Consider the following 22,644-nt stretch of genomic DNA (forward strand, 5'->3'; position numbering starts at 1 on the left):
CCTTAGAGCGGCCTTCCAGTCCTTCAAGGGGGCCTGCAGGAAAAGTGGGGAGGGACTCTTGATCAGGGAGGGCGGTGATAGGACGAGGGGTAACGGTTTCAAACTGAAAGGGCGGAGATTTAGATTAGATTTCAGGAAGAAATTCCTCGCTGTGAGGGTGGTGAGACACTGGCACAGGTTGCCCGGAGAAGCTGTGGCTGCCCCCTCCCTGGCAGTGTCCAAGGCCAGGCTAGATGGGGCTGGGAGCAACCTGGTCTGAGGGGAATCCCTGCCCATGGCAGGGGGGTTGGAACAGGATGATCTTCAAGGTCCCTTCCAGCCCAAACCGTTCTGTGACTCCATGAAATTACTGAGTTTTAGCTAAGAAAGAAGACAATGTTTTCTTCTTCCAGACCCACAGTAATAACCTCCGGTTTTGAATTGTTTCTGTTGAAATTCAAGTTACTGGTAAACTAACAGATTGCAAAGAAAGCTGGTTTTAAATAAGCATTGCTCAAGCTTCAACTTTAAAGAAAGATTGTATCTTTTAAATGCCCAATGAAACTAACGCATTCTGATTTAACTTACTCTAGGTGAATTACTCAAGAAAGCTTAGAGAACATCGTAACAGAAAAGACTGTCTTTTTATTTTAGAAAAAGGAGACAAAAGAGGAGATGTGCACAACAGAAGTGGTTAAGGTTGATTGAAATGTTCACAGAACTATTCCAGTACACAGAAAGGAGGCAAAACTTGGTGTTCCTGTTTAAATTCTAACACATACAGGTAAAACATTTTGCAGAACATTATAAAATTACTTTATAGAAAGTTTAAAGTTATAAATAGAGACAATATAAAACAGATCTTGTATCTTTTAATTGTAGTTAGAGTAACATTTCCAACTTTTCTCACAAATTTGAAGACACATACACAGAAGAAATGAACAAAAGAGTTGAAGTAAAATAGCACCAGACTTCTGTAGTATGGAAATGGATAGCTTGACATCCCCCACCATTCTAAAAACAATTTTAGTATTGTAAAGTTTAGCACTTCAAGCTTAGGGAAATCACAACTGAGAAACCAGTTAAAGGCTGGTCCAGTTCAGAAATGCTACATTTTGCTCTTTGACAGACTTCTTGAAGCCAAAGTTCACACTCCAAAGTTCCCTCTCCTGAGTATCACAATCTAATCACCGCTTCTCCTTGCACAAGACACTCTCAGCAAGCATCTAAGGTCTCTTCCCTGGGCTGCATCTGTGTTCCACAGAACTCACATTCTTGAACTAGCAGCTTTCAAATGTCACCCCCCCACCCCTAAGCACATGCACAACCTCAACTTTAAAGCCATCACTGCTTCCTTCTACTTTAAAAGATTGTACAGGACATTGTAACAAACCATCAAAAGAGTAGTTAATCTTAAGTTATTTACTTCTCCTGGTGTATTCATACACTAATGCGTTGTCTTTATATTAAAGTTATGCAGAACCTCTGTAAAGTGTTTCAAAATGCTCATTGCTCAATACAGATACTACTTGGCTGACTTTCAATCTGTTATTTGCACAGTTCCCTGGATACAGATACTTCTGCTAAATCTTAAATCTTTGCTTCTTCTAACAATCAGTCTTTGAAAGCTTCCTTTGGGTTACCACACTTCATTGAGACATGAGGGACCCCTTTTTTCTTCCCTCCTTTATCAAAAGGAAAGTGAAAGAAGGGAAAGAAAATTTCAAGTCGGGGGGGGGGGGGGGGGGGGGGGGAAATGATTGAGAACAATCAGGCAGCAGAGAGAAGACCTAAACATCTTTCACCACTTGCTATATGTTGATTTTTGTTAACATCATCTGTGAAGTTTACCACCTTCTCAAGTTACTGTTTGCTACTAGTCACAGTGTCTATTTTACCTATTTTTCAATACTTGGTCAAGGATTAAGCCCTTATTAAGTACCAAAAAAAAGCGTCCTCTGAAATTACTGAAACCGTATCTATTTACACTTCAAGGAGAATATGTCCCATTTCTTATGTTTTTTTTCCCTTGAAGTATTTCAAGAGGGAAGGAGCCAGAGAGAAGTAATATGAATACATACTACAACGTAGAATAATGCTGTTCCTACAGTATGTCATGCAGACAACTTTTCCATGAACACAACAGTACATTTAAACATAAGGCAAATGGACACTGGAGGCCACTAAAAAGCTCATTTGTGTATTTCCCTTTATGAAGTGAAAGTCCAATTTCATCTAAGTGCTATAAAAGTAATCCTAGCACATAATACTGTTAAGAATTGTATTTTTAAAAATCTTTTGTTATCAATGCTTGTTTGTCTAACTGTTTACAGAACTTACATTTTTATTCTGAAAGTAGTTTTTTTAAAAAAAAAATTTCCAGAGACACACCATTTACTGCAAGTCTTACTACAGTTGATTGAGCTGGTGCTTCGACAGAATTGAAATCTGTTACTTAGTATAGCAGCCACTCTTTTTAAAATCCTTAGAACAGAAGAATTCCCAAGGCAGATCTGTCAGGAAACTGTAAACAATTACTTTTCTGAGACTTATTGGCAATAAACAAAGTCAATTTTAGTCCTTCGGGATTTAAATTTCTCTGCCAAATTGGAATTCTGGGAACTGTGGAACTTACTTCCAAATTAATACTCTGGAGCAGTCTGGAAACTTGTCTCTGAGGAAGAGTCAAAATCTATTTCCAACCCAGACTCATCAGAATTTGGGAGAAAGTTAGGACAGGAGTTTAAGTCTGAACGCTCCTGCATGATAGCAGAAGCATTTTTCACAGCTGAGTGCATGAAGCATGAAGATTCCCAGAGCCAGGTTTCAAGGTCCCCAGAAGAGTGAGGCATTTTAAGGTGGCAGTATGAAGAATGAAATTCCATAGCAGACGGGACAGTTTGACATTTTCTTAGTGATGCATAATTGTCTTTCCTGTTTAAAAAAAGAACAAGAGAAAGATATTAGTGTTTCAAAGACACTTCTCTTACTGTTCAGATGTCTGGCAGGGAATCTTCACACAAGGAAGAACACTTAAGGAAATTAGTTAATTCTAAATGCATTTAGCGGGTTCAGATATGGGACAACAAGAAAAGGATCTTGAAACGATCATGTCTAAAAGAGGGGCACTCTGCCATTATGTGTTGTCCTCAGAAGTAGGTATAAGATACTTACACTAAAAGTCACACCATTCTGATGAGTTCAGAAGAGTAGACCCAGGTCTGTACATTACCTCTTAAATAGTCCTGATCTGCCCCCAGCTATCCACCTGGAATACTTGCCAATTTACCCATCACAGCACTAACTGAACATCAACAACAACAGTCTCGAGTTGTGTAGCAAAAATAGTTGTTCAACTTCCCAAATGCCATCTCTGCATTCCACTTCACAGCCAGCTACCATCAACCTGAACAGATCTTTCCTACGCTCTAAAACAGCACCTGAATCACCAGGTTAGTCTTTTCCTATTTGAAAAACAGGAGACTAAAGCTGTCACCAAGAATACCCAGTTGTTGGTTGTTTTGTTTGTTTGGTTGGTTTTTTTAAAGCTCACTCTCCTCTCTTGCAGTGCTTTTGGGAAAAAACCCAAAACAACCCGCAACGCCCCCTCTCACACACAAAGAACCCAACTAGCCATACACACACTTCAACACCAGTTTCCATACCTGAAGTTTAGGTGCACTAGAAGATATCATCCATCAGGTTAAGTTTCCTAAAAGGATTTTCAAACTGTAAACAGTGCAAATTTTCATGAGATTTAAGGTTGATTCCAAAACAGAAGCTAGACCTGATGACATAAGGGGAAGAGTGTAAAAAAAAAGGCGAGGGGGGAGGATTACTTTCTGCAAAAGCAGCAGTAAGTTCTCAGTGGATGTTGAAACAAAGGACAAGCCCACAAAGAGTCACCTGCAGAATACAGGGCAGGGTTCTACATACAGAGCCTTGGGACCCAGCTACCTGAAGAGGGAATCCACTTAAAAGGAAGGCTTCAGAAAACTTAGAAGTTCGACAGTGTAAACAATTCAGTGGGAGCTGATCACCTTGAAGTTATCATAGAAGCACAGAGCAAAAGCCACATTACCACCATGTTCAGTTTTTATGGCCAAGAGCTTGCTCTTTCCACAAGAAGAGAAAACAGTATTTCTGGTTAATCATGAGTCAGTGACCAAATAACCCCTCTGAGAAGTTCCATCTGAGACAGTCTTGTGACTGTGTGCCTTCCAAATGCCCATTTCAGATGAAGAGTCTCAAGACTGGTAAGCCTGGATGGAATATAAGCAACATCAAGAAGCTGCTAAACAAGGCTAAAAGCAGGAAAATCATTATACCCAAATTTATTGTGGAAAGGAGTCAGAAATATCATTAAGAAAAGAAGGAAAAGAGGACACTGGATTACATGTGGTATCAAATAACTGAAGAGATGACAGTAAGGTGATAGCAAATCTATATCAAGAACTGCATTTCTGCTCAGAGAGATGGCATTAAAAGCTAACCAATGTTGTACAAGAAAAGGCTTTAACTGATTTCAGGAAAGGAGAAGAGAGGCTGTTTGTATCCAAGAATTAAATGCTTCTGAACTTTGGATAAAACGGAATATTGTAAAAAGGAAGTTATCTTTACAACCTAATATTAAAGCCACCATTTAATACTTCCAAAGGGGGAAGGAAACCCAAGGGTGAACCTCATTAAGTTTTCCATTAAGCCAGAATCTTCACAGGAAAAGTTTGACTACTCCGTACTTCTAAGGGATGGAGCACATGGATCGGATCTTTCACAATGCCAATCCAGAACCTGGCACAACTTCTTAGAAGGAAGCAGGAGCAAGCAGTTCTTCTCAGACATATCAAAACCTGCATGGCTGACTGGCCAATGCATAGCATTGCCAGGGCAAAAAGATCAGGAAGGCAAAAGCTCAAAGACTTATGGCTCAAATAAAAGGGTATTTTTTGTTTTATTTTAAAAACGTGCTGTATATAGAACATGGCAATGCTTTCATTGAAATGACTGCTGCAGTCATGAGTCCAGTGCTACAGCGCTCTCTCAGAAGCTTTTATCAAGCATTTAAGAATTCTGTTCACTGCTAATAGCTTTTTGGGCTAATTTCTCTCCCCCTTCTTCTACCTCCTACCCAGCAACTCCAGGAGTTGAGACAATCATCAGAAAAATTACAGTAAAATAGACATGACCTACTCTGCAGAAGTCTGAATTTATACCTTTTCAGACCAAATCTTAGGAGACATCGTATTTACAAGCATTTGGACCTCAGACAGCAACGTTGTTTCTCTGTTTATAGCACTACTCTGACATGTCTGTGCAACTCTGTTCCAGCAAAGTCCATTTTCTAGCACGGAAGTCTAAGCTGAATATTAGCCTCCATTCATTTTGTGAAAGTTCGCAGAGCTCCTTGGGCAAATACTACACTCCCCAGCAGAAAGTGAAACAGTAATGGTATTCTTTGATTCATACTGAGGTGAGTTGTCACCAATTCCTCCACACACAGTGCTACAAAGTTTAACAGAAGTAAAAATTCTGAAAGGCTGAATCTCACATCAGTTTGGTAAGAGAAGTAAAATGAACCTAGTTAGAATCAGGTTAGAGGTTTCTCTTCCACAGAATTACAGGTTCCTAAAAGTTTTCCATGTGTGTTATTTCTTCCCAACTATCTTACAAGACTGTCCTTCATATTAATTTACTTTCAGTCTTACAACCTTCCCTGTCCAGACTCCTAAGAATCTAGCAATTCTCCCAATGTTTTCCAGTTCCTACCTGCTACATCTGATCTAGAACATCTTGAGCAACCTTTTCCTCCTGATCGCTCCAGCTACTGTGGAGCAGAGGAGACAAGTTCTCTGTTCTCAGTCCAATGCCTGCTCCATAACCCACCCCTCTCCCCCGAAAGCATAAGCCTGCCAACCAGCAGCACCTCTTCATCTACAATGTGTAGCAGTCATTGATGAGTTAGAAACAAAAAGCACCAGAAAATATACTTAAGAAACAATGCTAAGGATTAGAAGCAGTGAGAACTGGTTTGCATTACCTTTGAGAAAATTATCAAACCCTGTTTTAAGAGAGAAACTTATTAGTACTTGAAGTTGTGACAAAAGAGAGAATTTCTAAAAATGCATCGTTTGCATCCAGCAGCACTCCACTTTACCTGGATGTACAGAATAGCTTGCTTTTAGCCTGGGAATAAACTGTACCAGCAATCTGACAAAGCTGTTCTTGCATCCACCGAACATCAGCAGGCATGTCAGGAAACCAGTTTACTAATCTACAATCAAAAAACAAAAATACACTTGTTGTTTTGAAAGCCGTAGATCTCACCTGCATTATATTCTTACATACCATGTCCAACATCCAACCAAATAACACAGCTTTCATTTTCCCCAAGTTAAATCCCCCATCAAAGTCTCCAGATCTTTCCAACCTCTCTAAATTTCCCTCTAGCCCACTCATTGCTTTTCTACAAGCTAAGAAAAAATGGCAGGACGGACAACTGCATCTCTGATTTATGCAGAGCACCTGACCAGCATGTGCAATCCACACCTGGTGACCAACGTTTAGGAAGCCTGCAGAAAAGTCCTGTCCGAGACCTCTTTCTCTGTGGTGGAAACTTTCTGGTCAGTTTAAAGTTCGATGGTAGAGGAAAGACGAACAAAAGAAAAGCACAATGGAACAACAAATAGAAGGCAGAAACAGAACAATGTCACAAACATACTTTTTCCCTTATGATGCTCTTGACAGAAGTCAGTTATGCCAGAGGGGGATGAAGGGGAAAAAAACACATTAAAATTCTATTGAAACCTGCTTCATCTCCATCCACCAAAAAATGGCACAGAAGTGCCACAGAAATGAAATATTTTACTGGAATTCTGTGTGGTTCCATTCACTGAACATTTGATTTTTAAAGTATTTGCTAAAGATAGTAATGACATCTGTTGTTCAAGGACTGGAATTCTCTTAAGCAAGCATAAAGCTTAGGGTTCATGGTGCATTCATTTAGCATAATTTCTCTTTTATGAGAAATGAAACACTTATAAAATTAAGCCCTGTTTCAAGAGCACAACCTGGTTTTCACTCCTGACTTCAGAAAGAAATTCATTAAGAGTTCTTTACCGTAAAGCAACAGAGTAAGCAGACTCCACTGGTAGTGTATATGGTAGCATCAGATAGGATATCACCCGCATTGGGAAGAGTTTAGAGAACTGAGCGTAGAACCCATTCTGTTCTTTGCAAGCTTCCTGCAGTGCTTAAGAATAATTATTTTTGAAAAAGATGTTAGACTATTTGAAAACAGTTTCAATAATTTGTTCAAACTTTGGTGATCTTCAGTCAGCATTATCAAGTGTTACTCAATAAGGCTTAGATAGAAAAATGGAAGAATTCATCTCAAGGCATTCTTACCATAAACCTTCTCTATGCTATTTTAAAATATGGGAAATACAGACTCATACCACAGGGACAAAAGGCACTACCCAGAACTTTTAAGCAGTAAGTCTATGAATTAATTTATAATAAGAGGATGTAAAGTTCACCTCTCCAAAAATACTTATGTATTTTAGATAATACTCCTGTCTTGTTAGAAACTCTGTAACTAAGGAGTTCGTTTAAATTCTAGAGTTCTGCATATTCCAGTTGTTCCATATAGTCACAAGAAATATCACACTTCAAATCTTGTTCTCCTAGGTCACTGGGATCACAAATTCCAGATCTTGAAAATACCCATCAGCATCCACAAAAAAACCTTGATAAAAGTTATAGATTAAGGAAATACCAAAAGTGGGCTTGGTCTATTAACAGCTTATTAAAAAACCAGGAAAGCCAGAGAATTAGAAGTCTACAGAAGTCTGTTTTTAAAACAAGATGGAGATAACCAGTGTTTGGATTTGAGGTTCAGCTTCAGTGTGAAATATATGCTTACAAAAATACTGTGCACATACAAAGTTTGTCCAAAACCAAATGAGAATTCAATTCACGATGCTGCAGTGTTGAATGTAGCTCCTTCCTCCTGCTTCAATCTTATTTCTGTAGCTAAATCAAAATGCACAGGTTCATATTTAATAAGTAATTAAAGAACTTTTTTGGGTTGGGCTAGTCTTTAATTTGAAAGGCAGTTATAAGAAATAGCATCTTATGCTAGAGTAAGCAGGGGGAGGCGGGGTGGAAATCAAAGTTGGCCATTCAAAATTACATGAAAGTCTGAATAATGTACCTTTACGAAGTCTAGGAGGTAGGCTCTCAAATATGCTCTTTTCCAAAGGCCATGGATTTTGCTTCAGCTGGTCATTAAGCGCTTCCATTTTCAAAGTTTCTACTCTGTTATTTTCTGACAATTTTTTTTTCTTCATATGGTCAATGCATTGCGCAGCCTCATGAGGATTTCTTTTTGTGAAGGACAAGTGGATATAAATTGAGTCATTCAGAATACCTGAAAGAGTCAAGAGCTTCCACTTAGGCTTGATCCACGGTCTTCAGAGCACCTGTACAGTACCTGTACTCTGTGTATGTGCACAAAGGCCTATCCTGAGGGATCATTATCTACCCAACGTCAAACATGCTCACTCTTATAATCCCACAAACATTTAATCACACCGATGAATAATCTTTTGCAGGTTTAGCTCTCACTTTAAAACAGGTTCTAAAGAAAAGGCAAGAGTGAACAAAACTAACTGAAACTGCACCGGAAACACAGTAATTTAACAAAGTTGTTTTCCAGCAAGAAAGTAAATTATTTAGAGGAGAGGAGGAAAATTGATCTAATATTTATTTGAAAGAAAACACCTAAAATACATGAAACATTTGGGAAATTTGACACGGCAGGTATCACATGAGTACTCTGAGGCATTACTACAACAGGGTGGAGAAGGAAAGCGAGTAGGGTACAATATTGTTTTAAAATATATCCAAAGTACAGATCTAAACCAATATTGGTTGCCTTGCAAAACTGGTGCCAATTAAGAAATAGCACTGATAACTACCTTAGAAACAAACAGTACATAATGAGCACAGAGATACAACAAGCATATTTATAGTCAGTTTCCAGAAAATCGTTATAAATTCATTTATATAGAAAGACTAACACATTTGACTGGGATCCATACCTACGTACAACAGAATCTGTACCCTACTTACAATTACTCCTAAAAGACAAGTGTCAGAAGAACATACTGTGAATTTACCAGAAAAGTTATCTGAAGAGTTACAGACTGGGGGTGGAAAATTAACTCCTACAGTTGAAATAATATAACAAGAAAGGCGATGCAGAACGAATGAGTTTGGAAAAGCTATAATTATCACTGACTAAGCTTGAAGCAAGACAAACCTGTGACAGAATAAGAACAAAGATGATCACAGGATCAGTACTGTGAAAAAGGAGGACAAGAGTGCAATACACATGACATGGGGTCAGACACCAAGGAAACCTGCAAGGAATCTCAGATACTGGTGTCAGATGGAAACACGCACACAGGAAACTTGTGGGTGTGGTACAGCAACAGAATCCATCTTAGCACAGACAACCACAAGTTATAGGCTCTTTGTATAGCTTGTGCTTTTAATTATCTGGTAAAAGGTATAAAGCAAAACTCCCTCATTAAATAATACTATTACTAGAAAAATCAAACTCTTCAGCAGAACCGTGACATTCTTTTAACAGTGAAGAAAATTGTTCCAAGAAAGCTTGACTATTTAATGTTTAGTTATAACAGAGTACAAGCAGTGAGCACATCAAGCTGTAACTGCATTGCAATACTGCAGCTGTAACAGTGCAAACATATTTCAGCTTCCGTTCCTCTAATGTGACCCAGCACCAATTTGCTTCTGCATCTCAAGACTACAGGGGCTAGGCAGATTTAACACATGGTTAGCTTCATGATAATATCAAGTTACCGTCTTTACCTTTTTCGTCTCTAAGTGGCAGCTCATGGCCTAGACAGGTGCACACTAAGCTGGGTTAAAAACTGGCTGGACTGCTGAGCACAGAGAGTGGTGGTGAATGGAGTTCAATCCAGCTGGTGGCCAGTCACAAGCGGTGATCCCCCGGGCTCAGTACTGGGACTGGTATTGTTTAATATCTTTATCGATGATCTGGATGAGGGAATTGAGTGCTCCCTCAGTAAGTTTGCAGATAACACCAAATTGGGTGGGAGAGTTGATCTGCTCGAGGGTAGGGAGGCTCTGCAGAGGAGCCTGGACAGGCTGGGTCGATGGGCTGAGGGCAAGGCTATGAGGTTCAACAAGGGCAAGTGCCAGGTCCTGCGCTTGGGTCACACCAACCCCATGCAGCACACCAGGCTTGGGGCAGTGTGGCTGGAAAGCTGCCCAGCAGAAAAGGCCCTGGGGATGCTGGTCGACAGCGGGCTGAACGTGAGCGGACAGTGTGCCCAGGTGGCCAAGAAGGCCAACAGCATCCTGGCCTGTATCAGAAATAGCTTGGCCAGCAGTAGGGAGGTGATTGTGCCCCTGTACTTGGCACTGGTGAGTCCACACCTCTAATACTGTGTACAGTTTTGGGCCCCTCACTACCAGACAGACACTGAGGTGCTGGAGCGTGTCCAGAGAAGGGCAACAAAGCTGGTGAAGGGTCTGGAGAACAGGTCTGATGAGGAGCAGCTGAGGGAACTGGGGTTGTTTAGTCTGGAGGAGGCTGAAGGGAGACCTTATTGCTCTCTGCAGCTACCTGAAAGGAGGTTGTAGTGAGGTGGGGATCAGTTTCTTCTCCCAAGTAAGAAGCGATAGGACAAGAGGAAATGGCCTCAAGCTGTGCCAGAGGAGGTTTAAGTTGGATATCAGGAAAAATTTCTTTACCAAAAGAGTGGTCAAACATTGGAACAGGCTGCCCAGGGAAGTGCTGGAGTCACTGTCCCTGGAGGTGTTCAAAAAACATGTAGATGTAGCACTTGGAGATATGGTTTAGTGGTGGGCGTGGTGGTATTAGGTCAACACTTGGACTTGATGATCTTAAAAGGTCTATTCAACTTAATGATTCTATGACTCTGATTTATTAATATGAAATGTTACTAGAATTATAGGAGTAGAACAGAGCAACTTTCAATTCTTCTTCCTAATAACTTATCTGGGTCCCAACATCTGCTACATTACAAGTCATCTGCTAAAGTTCTTCATGATACAGTCTAAGGATTTGTCTGACACAGAGTTTATATTGTTGTTAGCCATCTCCCAGTTCTGGACTGCAAGGCTTTACCTAGAAATTCATTTGTATGATAGCAGATAGGAGGTGATAAGACAACACATGTTTCATAGGAGTGGGAAACAATAACCTATTCCTATCCTTCATGATTAACACAAAAGAAACTAGTAATATGATTTCCCTAGAACTGGAATTCTTTGGTAATTACACTTAACAATACCTTAACATTCACTTTGCACAAATTTGACAGAAACCCAAAAGTCCAATTTCTGTGTGGCAGCACAACTTGCCTCAGGTGAACAGTTACTGCAACTATGTGATTTCTACAAGAACTAAACTTACTATGATCCCTTCAAAAACCTCAAAGACCTAGCCCCTTCTTCGCTACATACAACCCCCTCACCCTTTTTTTTTTTTTTTAAACTCAGGTTAAGACCACATCATCAATAATTATCCACAAGTGTAACATACCATTCTCTTTCAGGAATTTAAGAGCATCTGAATATCCTTGCTCACAGATCTCCCCTAGTACCTGCAAGCACACGGTAAATGAGTCAGACAAATAAAAGGAGATTCAACTTATCGACAGTTTGCAGAATGAAGAGCCACTTCCATCCACCCTCCACTGTTGTAATAAAAATTTACATTTTCTATAATTCTACAGATTCTTGTTAATATGGCTACTGTGATGATGCATACATGATCCTGCATACATGAACTTACCTTTCAGTATTACAGATGCACAGAATTATTCACCTAAAAGGACAGCATTCTAACAGTTCACAAGAATTTGCTTCCCTTTTGTTTCTTTGACTAGCCTTTCAGCAGATGAAACAATGAACCAGGGTGCCTTGGAGTATGCCAATTCCCCTCCCTCCCTTCCAGTGCTTCCCACTTCCCACAACTATGAAAAGTCAGCTGTGCAATTCTCAAACTCAGACTTAGTCTTCCATATGAAAACACCTTTCACCAAAAGCAACACCATCTCACCTACACAGTAGTCCTAGACACAAAAAATTAAAAAAATTTAAAGCCTACATAAGTAGAACTTAACATTATTCTTCAAGTGGTCAAAAAGCCCTCAATTAAAAAAACCCACATCTACAGCAGTCAGGAAAATTACTTCTCTTTAGTACATCCTAAGCCAATTGGCAAAGTCTGTTTTCATTTTTTCAGCTTCCACAATGGCAATTCAAGAGCATTTCCCTCCTCAGATCTGCAATTAACAGCAAAGTTTAAAGGCAATTTGCCTGCATGAAGTATTAATTGAGAACTTTACAAAACCATGAAGCTTTAGAACTTCTAAGTTCTGAAGCACCAGGTTAGCAGGTAAACATGAAAGGACTACCAACTGACAGTTATTAATTTACCAATGTTGGTTGTGTGATAGAATCCGGTGCTAACTCCAAATAAATACAGAAGTCCAATAGCAGGACATGCATTTTTAGTCTGAGAAAGACTAAAAATACGGACAATGAAGATAAACTATGAAAAGATAGAAACAAGAAGAGAAATGTCACCAGAAAAGTTTATATGACTAGATGAGATGCTAAGATTACTGTAGCTTTCTGCAGAACGAAGGCTTTTATAGGAAAAGATGGTTTAGTAACTACACAAAGGCAGTGATTTACCTTAGGTTCTGGTGGAAAGAGTGCTTGTGTTAAACGATAAAGATTCCCCAAACTGAGCTGAATGCTGGTGTTGGTCACATTCATTTCATGAAAGTTGGCAGAATTCCCCTTTGGGCAGATATCACACTCCCCAGCAAAAGGCGAAACTGTGATGGTATTCTTAGATTCATAATGAGGTAAGTTGTCACTGATTCCTCCATCCACATAGCGCTACAAAAATGAAGAGAAACAAGAATTCTCAAAGGCTGAAAATTTCCAACAAGCAGATCTCTCATGCAAGAATTAAATAGCATTTAAGACTGTAACAGAAGAGGCTCTGCCTAAGCTCCTGGGCTGAACATTTTGAATAGCATGCCTTGTCCTCTAATGCCAGTTAAAAAAGAAAATATTCCTACCTATAGTTCTATAGATAGCCTAAGAGTATACTATTTGGGATTTTTATGGATGTTTAAGAAAAAAACAAATCCATTTTAAAGATTATAATCCTACACAATACGCAGAGAAAAAGAGCACAGCTGTCTCTTCTTCCTCAAAGGAGAGCACCAACCAAACAGCTACCAGGGTACTTCTTCAGAAAGCGTATGAATAAAAGAATAGGTCTAGACTTCAAAGCTCAAGTTCCATGATACTAAACCATTCAGTTAAAATAAAAGTAACTTAAAATTACTCCTAGTAATTAGAATTTGATAGAAAAGCATTAAAAATATTTGGTCGTAAAGAAACTGCAAGTAAAAATGGATAACGCTTCAGAAACCTTGCAACAGTTGTGGATTCTCTATTCTGCTTTGAGTGCAAGTTTAGAAGCTGTTCCAGGTTATGCTTCTGTCTCCTTCGTGGTCAGTTGCCCATTTCTGCAGTTTTAGTGCAGCATCACCTCACACGCTTTAAGATCCAAGATCTATCAGGGTAACTAATCTATAGTGCAGAAGCTGCTGGGGCCAAAGGCAACTCCTCCAGTCAAGCACAACAGCCATCTCTCCAGCAGGACCAATTGTAGTCAGTTTGTTCTGACAGTGGCAGAAGACCACTCCACACTACCAGCCTTGCTGGTTTAACGGCTGCAGTTTCCTTTTTCCTAACTAGGCAAGAGACATAATCTGTAGGTCCTTGTAGAAGGTAAAGGTAACAGAGCAGGTGTTTTGAGCAGGAGCAACCTGGATTACCAATTTCATCTGCCGTGATACTCACTTCCTGAACATTCCGAGAAACAGATTAGGAATTAGGCAGAGGACAGCTCTGAGCAATTTATCCAACACACTTCCCAGAACAGCCTGTTCCTACCTGTCGGCTAACTTGGACACTCCTCAGACCCAGCAACACACAGCCACCAGCTACTGACAAACTTCTTATAGGTGTATCATGCAATCACTAAGGTACACGTGCAATCACCCAGTCCTTTGTGGAAGAATAAAGTACAATACAACAAGTCTGGCAAAGGAGGAGCCATAGAATGCAGCCTTCTCATGAAATTATTTAAAGGCAGAAGTACACATCTGAATCACTGTTCTACTGAGGTAAGCAGTTTTAATTATTTCGAGTTTTTGCCTATCTGTTCCCTCTAACAATTTTTTAATCTAAAACCATTGCTGTGTTTGAAAGGGGTAAAAAACCCCAACAGAATGTACCACATCCAAAACCTTCACAGCTGGCAGTTAGATATAGCTACTGGAAGTTATCTTAAGTCTTTGATTTAAAGTATACATGCACGAAGCACCAAGCCAGTAAATAACACGATGCTACAAGTTTACATACTTGACATTCTGCTGTGTTTAAACCCTACAGGAGTCATGTCAAGCATGTGCAACTGTAGTATTCTCACAAAGTTACATCAAAAATGCTGCTTAAGCATTAAAATCATATCAAAATAATTGCAAAGATCAAAAGGAAACAATGATTCCTTCATTCCCCTTCCTTCAACATAGGACCAAATAAAGCATCACTTGTATGTTTTTGTACTCCGAACTAAGCCTTTTAAAATAACATTGTTGTCTGGTGACAAGAACCAAATAGCCAGATTAGCCTGGATCCACCTAAACCTTGGATTCAGTCCAACGTCCTGTTTTCATAACACCTTTAATCTGGAAGAGTTTAAGGAGACATACAAGGTTTAGAAGTACAGATAAAGAAAAATCCCTATACCGTCCTAATCGCTTCTGCTTAAATTTCAGCATGAAGAAGAAAATACATTCCATGTCTATCCTTGACTTTTTAGCACTTCCAGACTGCCTTGAGAACAGTCTGCAATCAATCACTGTTAAAGATGTTCTAAGTTTTCTTTCAACATTCTTCCCCTCTCTTTGTGGAGCATCAAAGTTGGAAAGAAAACAAATGCAAGTTAATATAACATTATAACAAAACACCACGAATGTCACTGTCTTGTCTTGAAATGCACGTCTGCTTCCAGACCTGTTAATCAAAACACCTACAACAAACTCTACTAACTTTTCTGCAGTTGTTGCCCCTTTAATGGGGGATTTCAGGAAGCCCACTACAGCCAAGAAGTATTAAGAGGTTTTGTAACCAACAGTTCCTGTGAAGCAATAGAACAGACTAATGTACTGACCCTTTACCTTTAAAAAGCAGCCTTTCTCACACTGCATACGAACGACAGAAAACATTTATATCTAACTGAACATGGAACTTTAATCTAGTTTTAAGACAGATCCACCTACAGCAAGAACACAAAGATAGACAATAAACTATTTTACAAGATTTTTTTTAAAAAAAAACAACACTAAACCAGTATAAGGGACCCTTCCTATAATTTTGTGCAAGTAAATGAGTATCACTTTCTTCAACAAACATTTATCCTTAAGTTAAATACTTGATAGTTTAGAATATCCTCTTTTAATTACTCCATCAGCAAGCAAGAAATTAAAGAGAGAAAGAGTGTGCTTGTGTGTACTTTGCAGGGTAGAGAAGAAATATACATACAGATCCTCCGGACATTTAGAGTTTCCTCGCTCTTTTGAAAAGTTGTAAGATAGAGCTACATTACTAGAAGCTATAATGAAGGTATTTATTGTGCAGTAGGATAACTAAAAAAAGCCATACACTGCCTTTTAATATTTTCAGGATAGCTAGAACTATTTTCAGATCTTAACAATAAAGACTTACCACACCTCTAAATGACGGTGGAATTAGGCCACAATAAATAGGGACAAATGAACTACAGATTAAAGCCTGTAGGAAAATGAGACCATATAAATTAAATGGTAACTGTTCTATAATTGAAATTATCATATATCATTATCTCTTTAGATGTTAGCAAAAACAACCGAGCAAGCAACCAAAAAAATCCCCAGCAAGTACATTTGAATAAAAAGGGGTGAAAAAGCTATTATTGATCATGACTTCAAACAAGATGAGGGTATTCCACATTTCCTTTTTAGAAAGAAACCACACTCCATCTAAAAAAAAAAAAAAAAAACAAAACACAAACCCAAACTTTAAGACTTACTAAAAGACCGTTTCTAGAAATGCTAATTTGCAAGAAAAATTTTATGATCATTCACTCAAACTGTACTTTTGGTTCAGTAACCAAAGTAACTGAGGACACAAATATTACCATTCTGGGATCATATTAAACTAGCTTTGTAACTGATATTAAGAACCTTAAAAAGCTATTTTTGACTGTGTCTTGATCACCACTTTTATAAGAATTACCTTAAAAAAAAAGTTCTTCATGAAGGATATCGTTTCATTAGATACTGCACTTTAAAGGCACCCTTTTTAAGTTTGATCCCTCACACCTAATTGCTAAAACCGTTTGCAGATACATTGACTGGGAAAACTAGTAAGTAAATTTAGTGTAATGAAGCCTGAATTAATCTTTTAAATACTGTTAAAGTCACAATATCCTAAAATGTTTTAAATGGAAATCCAGTGGATGACATCAAACAAATTTAAGATTATAGAAACTTTTAAAAGTTGCCAGAAATAAACATACCTGGACAACTTCTTCTTTAGAGTTAAAATTAGATATCAATGCATTTTTACCATCTGACACTCTCGTTAGTGAAATACACAGTCTGCCCGATGACAACTGGTGAGTGTTTTCTGGAAGGTTTCTCATCAGTCCATCTCTTATTATCTTTACCACATTAAAGGAAGGATGAAGAGGACCAAGATTTCGCTTCCTAGCTTCTTTGGCTAATGCCAGAACGTCTGCACAAGCTTGAGCTGAAAATAAAATGTATTTCATTTAAGAATAGAAGGTAAGTCAAAAAACATAAAACACACATCCAATAATAAAGCATGTCTAGAGCTCTAACTGCTAACATGAAAATTCAAGAGCTTTTAACAGATAAAATAACTGTCTGCTGGTGTTTAACAGAGTTCAGGAATTTTCTGAGGAAAAAAGTCACTTTAGACTTTCAAACAGAACTCCTGGCGAAGACCCAGCCACTAAGTTACTTATATGTTATTTATATATAGACTCTAGGTGTAAAATAACCATAAGACTCTTCCACTAGGAATTATTCATTCCAGAAACACGTTTTTTAAGAAAAAACAAAGATGAGCGACCTTCCGTAAGCATGTATGTATGGACATATTCCATATGTAACATCCATAAAAACTACAGTGCATAACGCACAGATTTAAGGTCCACAGGATGCCTGCAGAAGAAGCAGAGCACCTGGGTTCATCACAGCCAGTAACACTTCTTGGACTTTAACAAGCCTTAAGGCATGAGGGCACCTTTATTGTATTTATGTATAAGTCTTCATTTATACATAAATACAATAAAGGAAAAATTAAATGTGAACTTACGGTGAGGAATGTCAGGAGCAAAGTTTTTAAAGCAGTAGGTAAGGAACACGGAGATCTGTAACGCCTCTCACACAGGCCTCCACCTAAATGGGTGCATTTTTACCAATACATAACAGACATGTAATGATTTTTTTGCCAATTAAATCAGCATTTGGGAACTAGATCAAGCCACTACAGAAGACACGACTGTTCCCAAAGAACACTAAAATAAATTTAGCAAGCACATCCCTAGTCATAGTAAGCAGAGCAGCTCATCCACCTGCAAAATTTTGTTTGAATTTTTAATGTCATGTTTCTCCAGGGCACGCTTCAAGGAAATTACCTGATAAGCTCATCAACTTGGTAGAGGAAAGGGGTTGGGGAGGAAGGTCAAAGTAACAGGTTATTAACCCGAGTGACACACTACAAGGTCATCCACAAATCTTTTCAGAACCTGCATATTTTAACTTACACAGACTCATTCTAGAAGAGAGAGAGGATTCAACTTACCAAGTTAAATGTCAGCACTGCCCTGGAAACAACTTGGCTTAAGCCTTTGAATTCAGTTTAATTTCCAAAACCACTATCTTTCTACAACGTTATTCCCACACACACAAAATAGCAATACCTAAGCCTTTCTCATTCTCAGCACAGTACAACAACAGTCTATGCTCAAATTAGTATCTCTCAAAAAATCTGAGGTATCGGACATACTCAATTTTTACCATGACATTTTTTTTTATTCCACCCTTGCAGAGTGAAGCCTTGGGCCCTGAGACTACTGATGCCAGCAGCCTGACCCCACCTCCCAGCCCAGAAGACAGCAGACAATTCAGACATAGCACTCTGTTCATGGTCAAACATATGCTTATGTTAGTAAAACACATTTTACATGTGATTAAAAAAATGGCACAAGACACATTCTGGCAAGTGATGAATTTCCAAAAGCAGTTATGTAAACAGTTTTAGCAGTTCTATTTTTTAGGTCCTTTTATTTTTTTAAATCACCATCTCGCCCCCCCTTTTTTTTTTTTAAAATAAACCAATTTAGTAATGTTCAACCTTCTAAACTTTCTAAAGAGAGAAATTGGGCACATTGCAGCAGTCTGAGACACTGAACTATTAGAACCCTGTCCAGGAATAGCAGCCTTAGTGCATGCATTAATTTCCTTCTGCAAAATAAGTACATTCTTGAAAACTTATGCACCAAGCAAGTAAATTGCTAGTTTTAAAAAAACAGGCCAAGAGCACTGGGTGCATGGACACACAAACAAATACACACTCTCTCACTTCTCTGCCAGGTCTTGCCTCTTTTTCTAGCTAGCATCCCATGAAATTGAAGCTCAAGCTATTACTTAAGTTTCAAGTACGGTACCATCTTTACTGATTTGCACTGCAGGTCTGTTTCTGCAGAAAAAAATAAAGTAAATCAGTGCCCTCTACTAACCTTGCATTGGGATTATTTACCTCTCATGGTAAAAAAAAAAAAATCAGGCAACTATCAGCTCACTTTACACACCCCGTTAAAGAGCTGCAAAACTGACAACCTCTAACAGTTTGGATTTGAACTTCTCTTGTTTCAACTTTCTTTCAGAAAATAACTACCCATCAAAATGAAATTTAATTTCACAGTTTATCCATCTCTTCCACTCTATAGGGTAGTCTTCCCTATAGACTACCTCAAATGTAAGAATTTCTACATTTGAGGCAGTCTATAGGGGAAAAAATAGAAAAAAATTAATAAGCTTTACGTGCACCAAGCAGCATACTAATTCAGGGATGGGTCCCGTCAAGTCTTGAACACCTCCAAGGACAGAGGTCCCACATCCTCTCTGGGCACCTACTCCGGTATTTTACCACCCTCATGGTAACTTTTCCTTACACCTAATGACAATTTGCCACGTTCAAGCTTGTGTCTGCTGCCTCTCATCCTTCCACTACCCATCTCCGAGAAGAGTCTAGCTCTGTCTTCCCACAGTGAAATGCAACTGTGAAAACACGTGGGATTTATAACCACAACTGCAGAAATAACCAAACCTGCATATTAAAGTATACCAAGGCAAGGGAGGCGTACAATACGAACTAATGAAATATAGCAAATTATTACACCGCATACTGTTTCTTTAGAGGTTATTTACAATCCTCTGCTTTCACACAAACTCACAAAAAATTAACAGCTAAAAAGATAAATAATTAACATGGGAATAACTCTTAGCTTGATTAATTCACAATGACTCACAGATGTTAGAACGTGGCTGGTTTTGAATTGTCTGTAACATTCCCAAGTGGCTTTATTTTTTTTAAATTTACAGAAGAAATACACTTGCCCACGAAATACAGTACCTTGGGCAGCGATCACACACATACTAGCTATTCTATTAGAGAAAAGCAAAAAATCTCAACTGGTGTATGAGAAGGGAAAGACAAGGGAGTAATCTGAAGTCTGCAAGTCTCAATTGTTAAAATGCTAAAAATTTTAAAAGCTGTTAATAACATGTACTTTCAGGTAAACAATATACATTTTTTGTGCTTAAGAGCACTTCAAATATTTAAAGCAGCTTCCTTCTTAAGTCATTTACGATGACTTAGGACTTAAAATTGGATACATTCTAAAAATAAGTAGATATTGTGGATAAATAGTTTGTTTTAAAAGCTGGTATTAGGCTCATAACAACTCAAGTGTATTATGTTAGGACATTACAGCAAAATTAAATTAAAAAGTTGAAGTAGCACAAGTTTACTGCTAAAGCTTTGAAGAAATTAAGCATATGTGACAGAGATCAGTGGCTAAGCAGCAGGGACAAGGATTTCACAGCATTATTCTCTCGCACATACAGAGAACTTCTATCCATTTTAGTCAGTGAGTTCCCTCAGAAATTTAAAAGCAAAACCCAAACCCTCTCCAAATCCAAGATGAGTACTTACTGTTTTCCTCCTCCATCTATAAGTAAAATGAAGTGTGAATTTACAAAGCACTCTAGTTCTACACCTAAGGGTACTGTTAACAAAAACAATCAGTGTTGAAACTAGCCAAGCTCTTAGTGCATTTTTTTGGTTTAAAGGGAAAACCATTTTCAGATTTCCAGATATTTCATACACTTTAACTGCATCCCAATCCCTATCCTAAACACCTTCATATTTTACTTGTATCAAGCTTGCTTTAATGCCTAGTATGTTTGATTCACAAGATAAAAGTATATTTGGGTTCTCACAAGCCCTAAATAGGTATAAGTAAGGTATAATTTTCCTACTGCTAGAAAATAAGCACTTTCTTTCACAAGAGATACTATATTTAGTTGCAAACTAACATCTTCTATCTGGTATAAATACAAAACAAGATTAACTCTATTACTTAAAATCACAATTAAAATCAGTGATTTTAATCAATCCACTGTTCCTAATCATATACCTAAGTGACCTATGCAATATACACTGCGCACAGATTACAAAGGAAAAGCATGTTAAAGCTAACCTAAGCCATGACCTTAACTCTCTTAGCCCTACCCCAAGAAAGGAGAAGCTTAGTGGAAGCACGTTAAAGCCAACTAAAGCTTCATGTGCAAAGGTAACTGCAGAAGAGATGCATTACTTCCCAATAAAGCATAAATATTTTGTTTCAAACCGATGACAGGGTTGGTCTGCTTGCTTTGAAGAGTGTCAGCATGCAAGTACCTCCCGCTATCCCAACAGTTTTTAATTCCTCTACTCCACACGAAGGTAAGAGGAGTTATCATCAACGCGGGGTTTGCAACTCCGAGGCCGGGAGGCACGGAAACTCTGTAGACGGACACATGCACCTGCACCTGGGTAGTAAACCCCCACTATTTGGCTACACAAGTGTTGAAATCGGATGAGGCATCGGCAGGACCATTTCTTGAGCCCGGCAGGTCGCTAAATATCCATCCACGGTGAAGACATGCTAACTTTACCCCCCCACCTCTTCCCCCACCCTCAAGGAAACACAGGATTTTTTCTGTATTTTACTCGGAGGTAATACGCGCACGGCACGAGACGTAAGGGAATAGCAGAAAAGGCATCCCGGCACCCACAAGGCCACGTAACCCCTTCGGATTTCATGGCACAGGAGGTCCACTTTGGGGCCAAAAAACGAGAAACAGAGCAAGAGAGCCAGCCCCGCCGGGAAGGGCAGCCCAGCCCACCCCCGCCGATGCCGCGGTTGTCCTCGCCAGCCCCCAGCGCCGGCGGAGGCGCGCCAAGGCGCTCCCCGGGGCCGGGGCCGCGCCGCAGCCGCCCTCCACCGCAACGGCGGCCGGCCCGGCCCCGCCGCCCCACCACACCTGCCCCTTCCCATCGCCCCGCTCCCCTCAGCCCGCCTCAGCCCCCGCCCCCCGCCGCCGCCGCCGCCGGCGGGGCAGAGGCGCGGAGCCGCTGACCCAGAGAGCCGCCTCCGACGAGCACGGCGCCGGCGAGCGCCCCGGCGGAGGCGCCGTAGATGTGCCGGGCGTCGCGGATGACGTGGGGGGCGCGCTCCTGCAGGCAGGTGGCGGCGCCGATGTGGTAGACGCCCAGGAAGCCGCAGCCGGCGAACGAGACGCTCCAGCCGCGCTCGCGGTCCAGCATCGTCACCGGCGGGCGAAGAGCGGCGCGCGGGCCGCCCGGCAGGACGCAGCTCCCGCAGAAGCCGCCGCCGCCGCCGCCGTTACTGAGCGACCGGGGCGCGAGCGGCGCGGCCGCCCTCCCCCGGCTTACATGGCGGCCGCGCCCAGCGCCGCCGGCCCGCGCAGCAGCCAATCCCGCGCTGCCGCTCGCCCCGCCCCGGTGGCCCAGGGCGCCCCAGCCAACCCAAGGGCAGATGCAAATAAGGCCACGCCTCCTCCCGCTCTGCCCCCTCCCCCCCCCCCCCCCGCGGAGAGAGGGCGAGCGCCGGGAGGCTGCGGCGTTGCGTGACCGGCGCCGCGCGTGGCCGGGCGAGAGTCGCGGCCCCGGGTCCCTCGGCCCCCTCGGCCCCTCGCCCAGGGCGGCCTCCCCGGGCCCCCGCGCCCCTCCCGCCCCTCTTGCCCGTCCCGCCCCTCCTGCCCCTCCTGCCCCTGGCTCCCCGCCCCGTGGGGCGGCTGGCTTCTCCCTACCCCCGAGCGAACCGGTCCCGCGGGGCCCGTCCCGCACACGCCACTG

At 40.6% G+C, this 22,644-nt stretch overlaps 1 protein-coding gene across 1 annotated transcript; it reads right to left on the reverse strand.

The window, feature by feature from the left end:
* Positions 1–2,621: 2,621 nt before the first annotated feature.
* LOC104353564 (1-acylglycerol-3-phosphate O-acyltransferase Pnpla3) lies at positions 2,622–22,092 on the reverse strand. The gene is made up of 9 exons (XM_086466258.1): positions 21,906–22,092; positions 16,709–16,941; positions 15,877–15,942; positions 12,760–12,969; positions 11,600–11,660; positions 8,192–8,407; positions 7,096–7,228; positions 6,134–6,250; positions 2,622–2,913 (listed from the first exon to the last, which is right to left on the reverse strand). The coding sequence occupies exons 1-9, from the start codon at positions 22,090–22,092 to the stop codon at positions 2,622–2,624; spliced, it is 1,515 nt and encodes a 504-aa protein (XP_086322384.1).
* Positions 22,093–22,644: the final 552 nt, after the last annotated feature.

Source organism: Leptosomus discolor, chromosome 1 (assembly GCF_034619465.1).
Source record: "Leptosomus discolor isolate bLepDis1 chromosome 1, bLepDis1.hap2, whole genome shotgun sequence".
Lineage (NCBI taxonomy): Eukaryota > Metazoa > Chordata > Aves > Leptosomiformes > Leptosomidae > Leptosomus > Leptosomus discolor.

Excerpts from the sequence above, each read along its gene's own strand:
- LOC104353564 (XM_086466258.1), bottom strand. The coding sequence starts at position 22,092 with ATGCTGGACCGCGAGCGCGGCTGGAGCGTCTCGTTCGCCGGCTGCGGC. Across the intron at positions 15,943-16,708 it reads CTAAAGAAGAAGTTGTCCAG|GCTTTAATCTGTAGTTCATT; the intron begins GTATGTTTATTT and ends ATTTTCCTACAG. Across the intron at positions 11,661-12,759 it reads TCTTTCCACCAGAACCTAAG|GTACTAGGGGAGATCTGTGA; the intron begins GTAAATCACTGC and ends GTGTGCTTGCAG.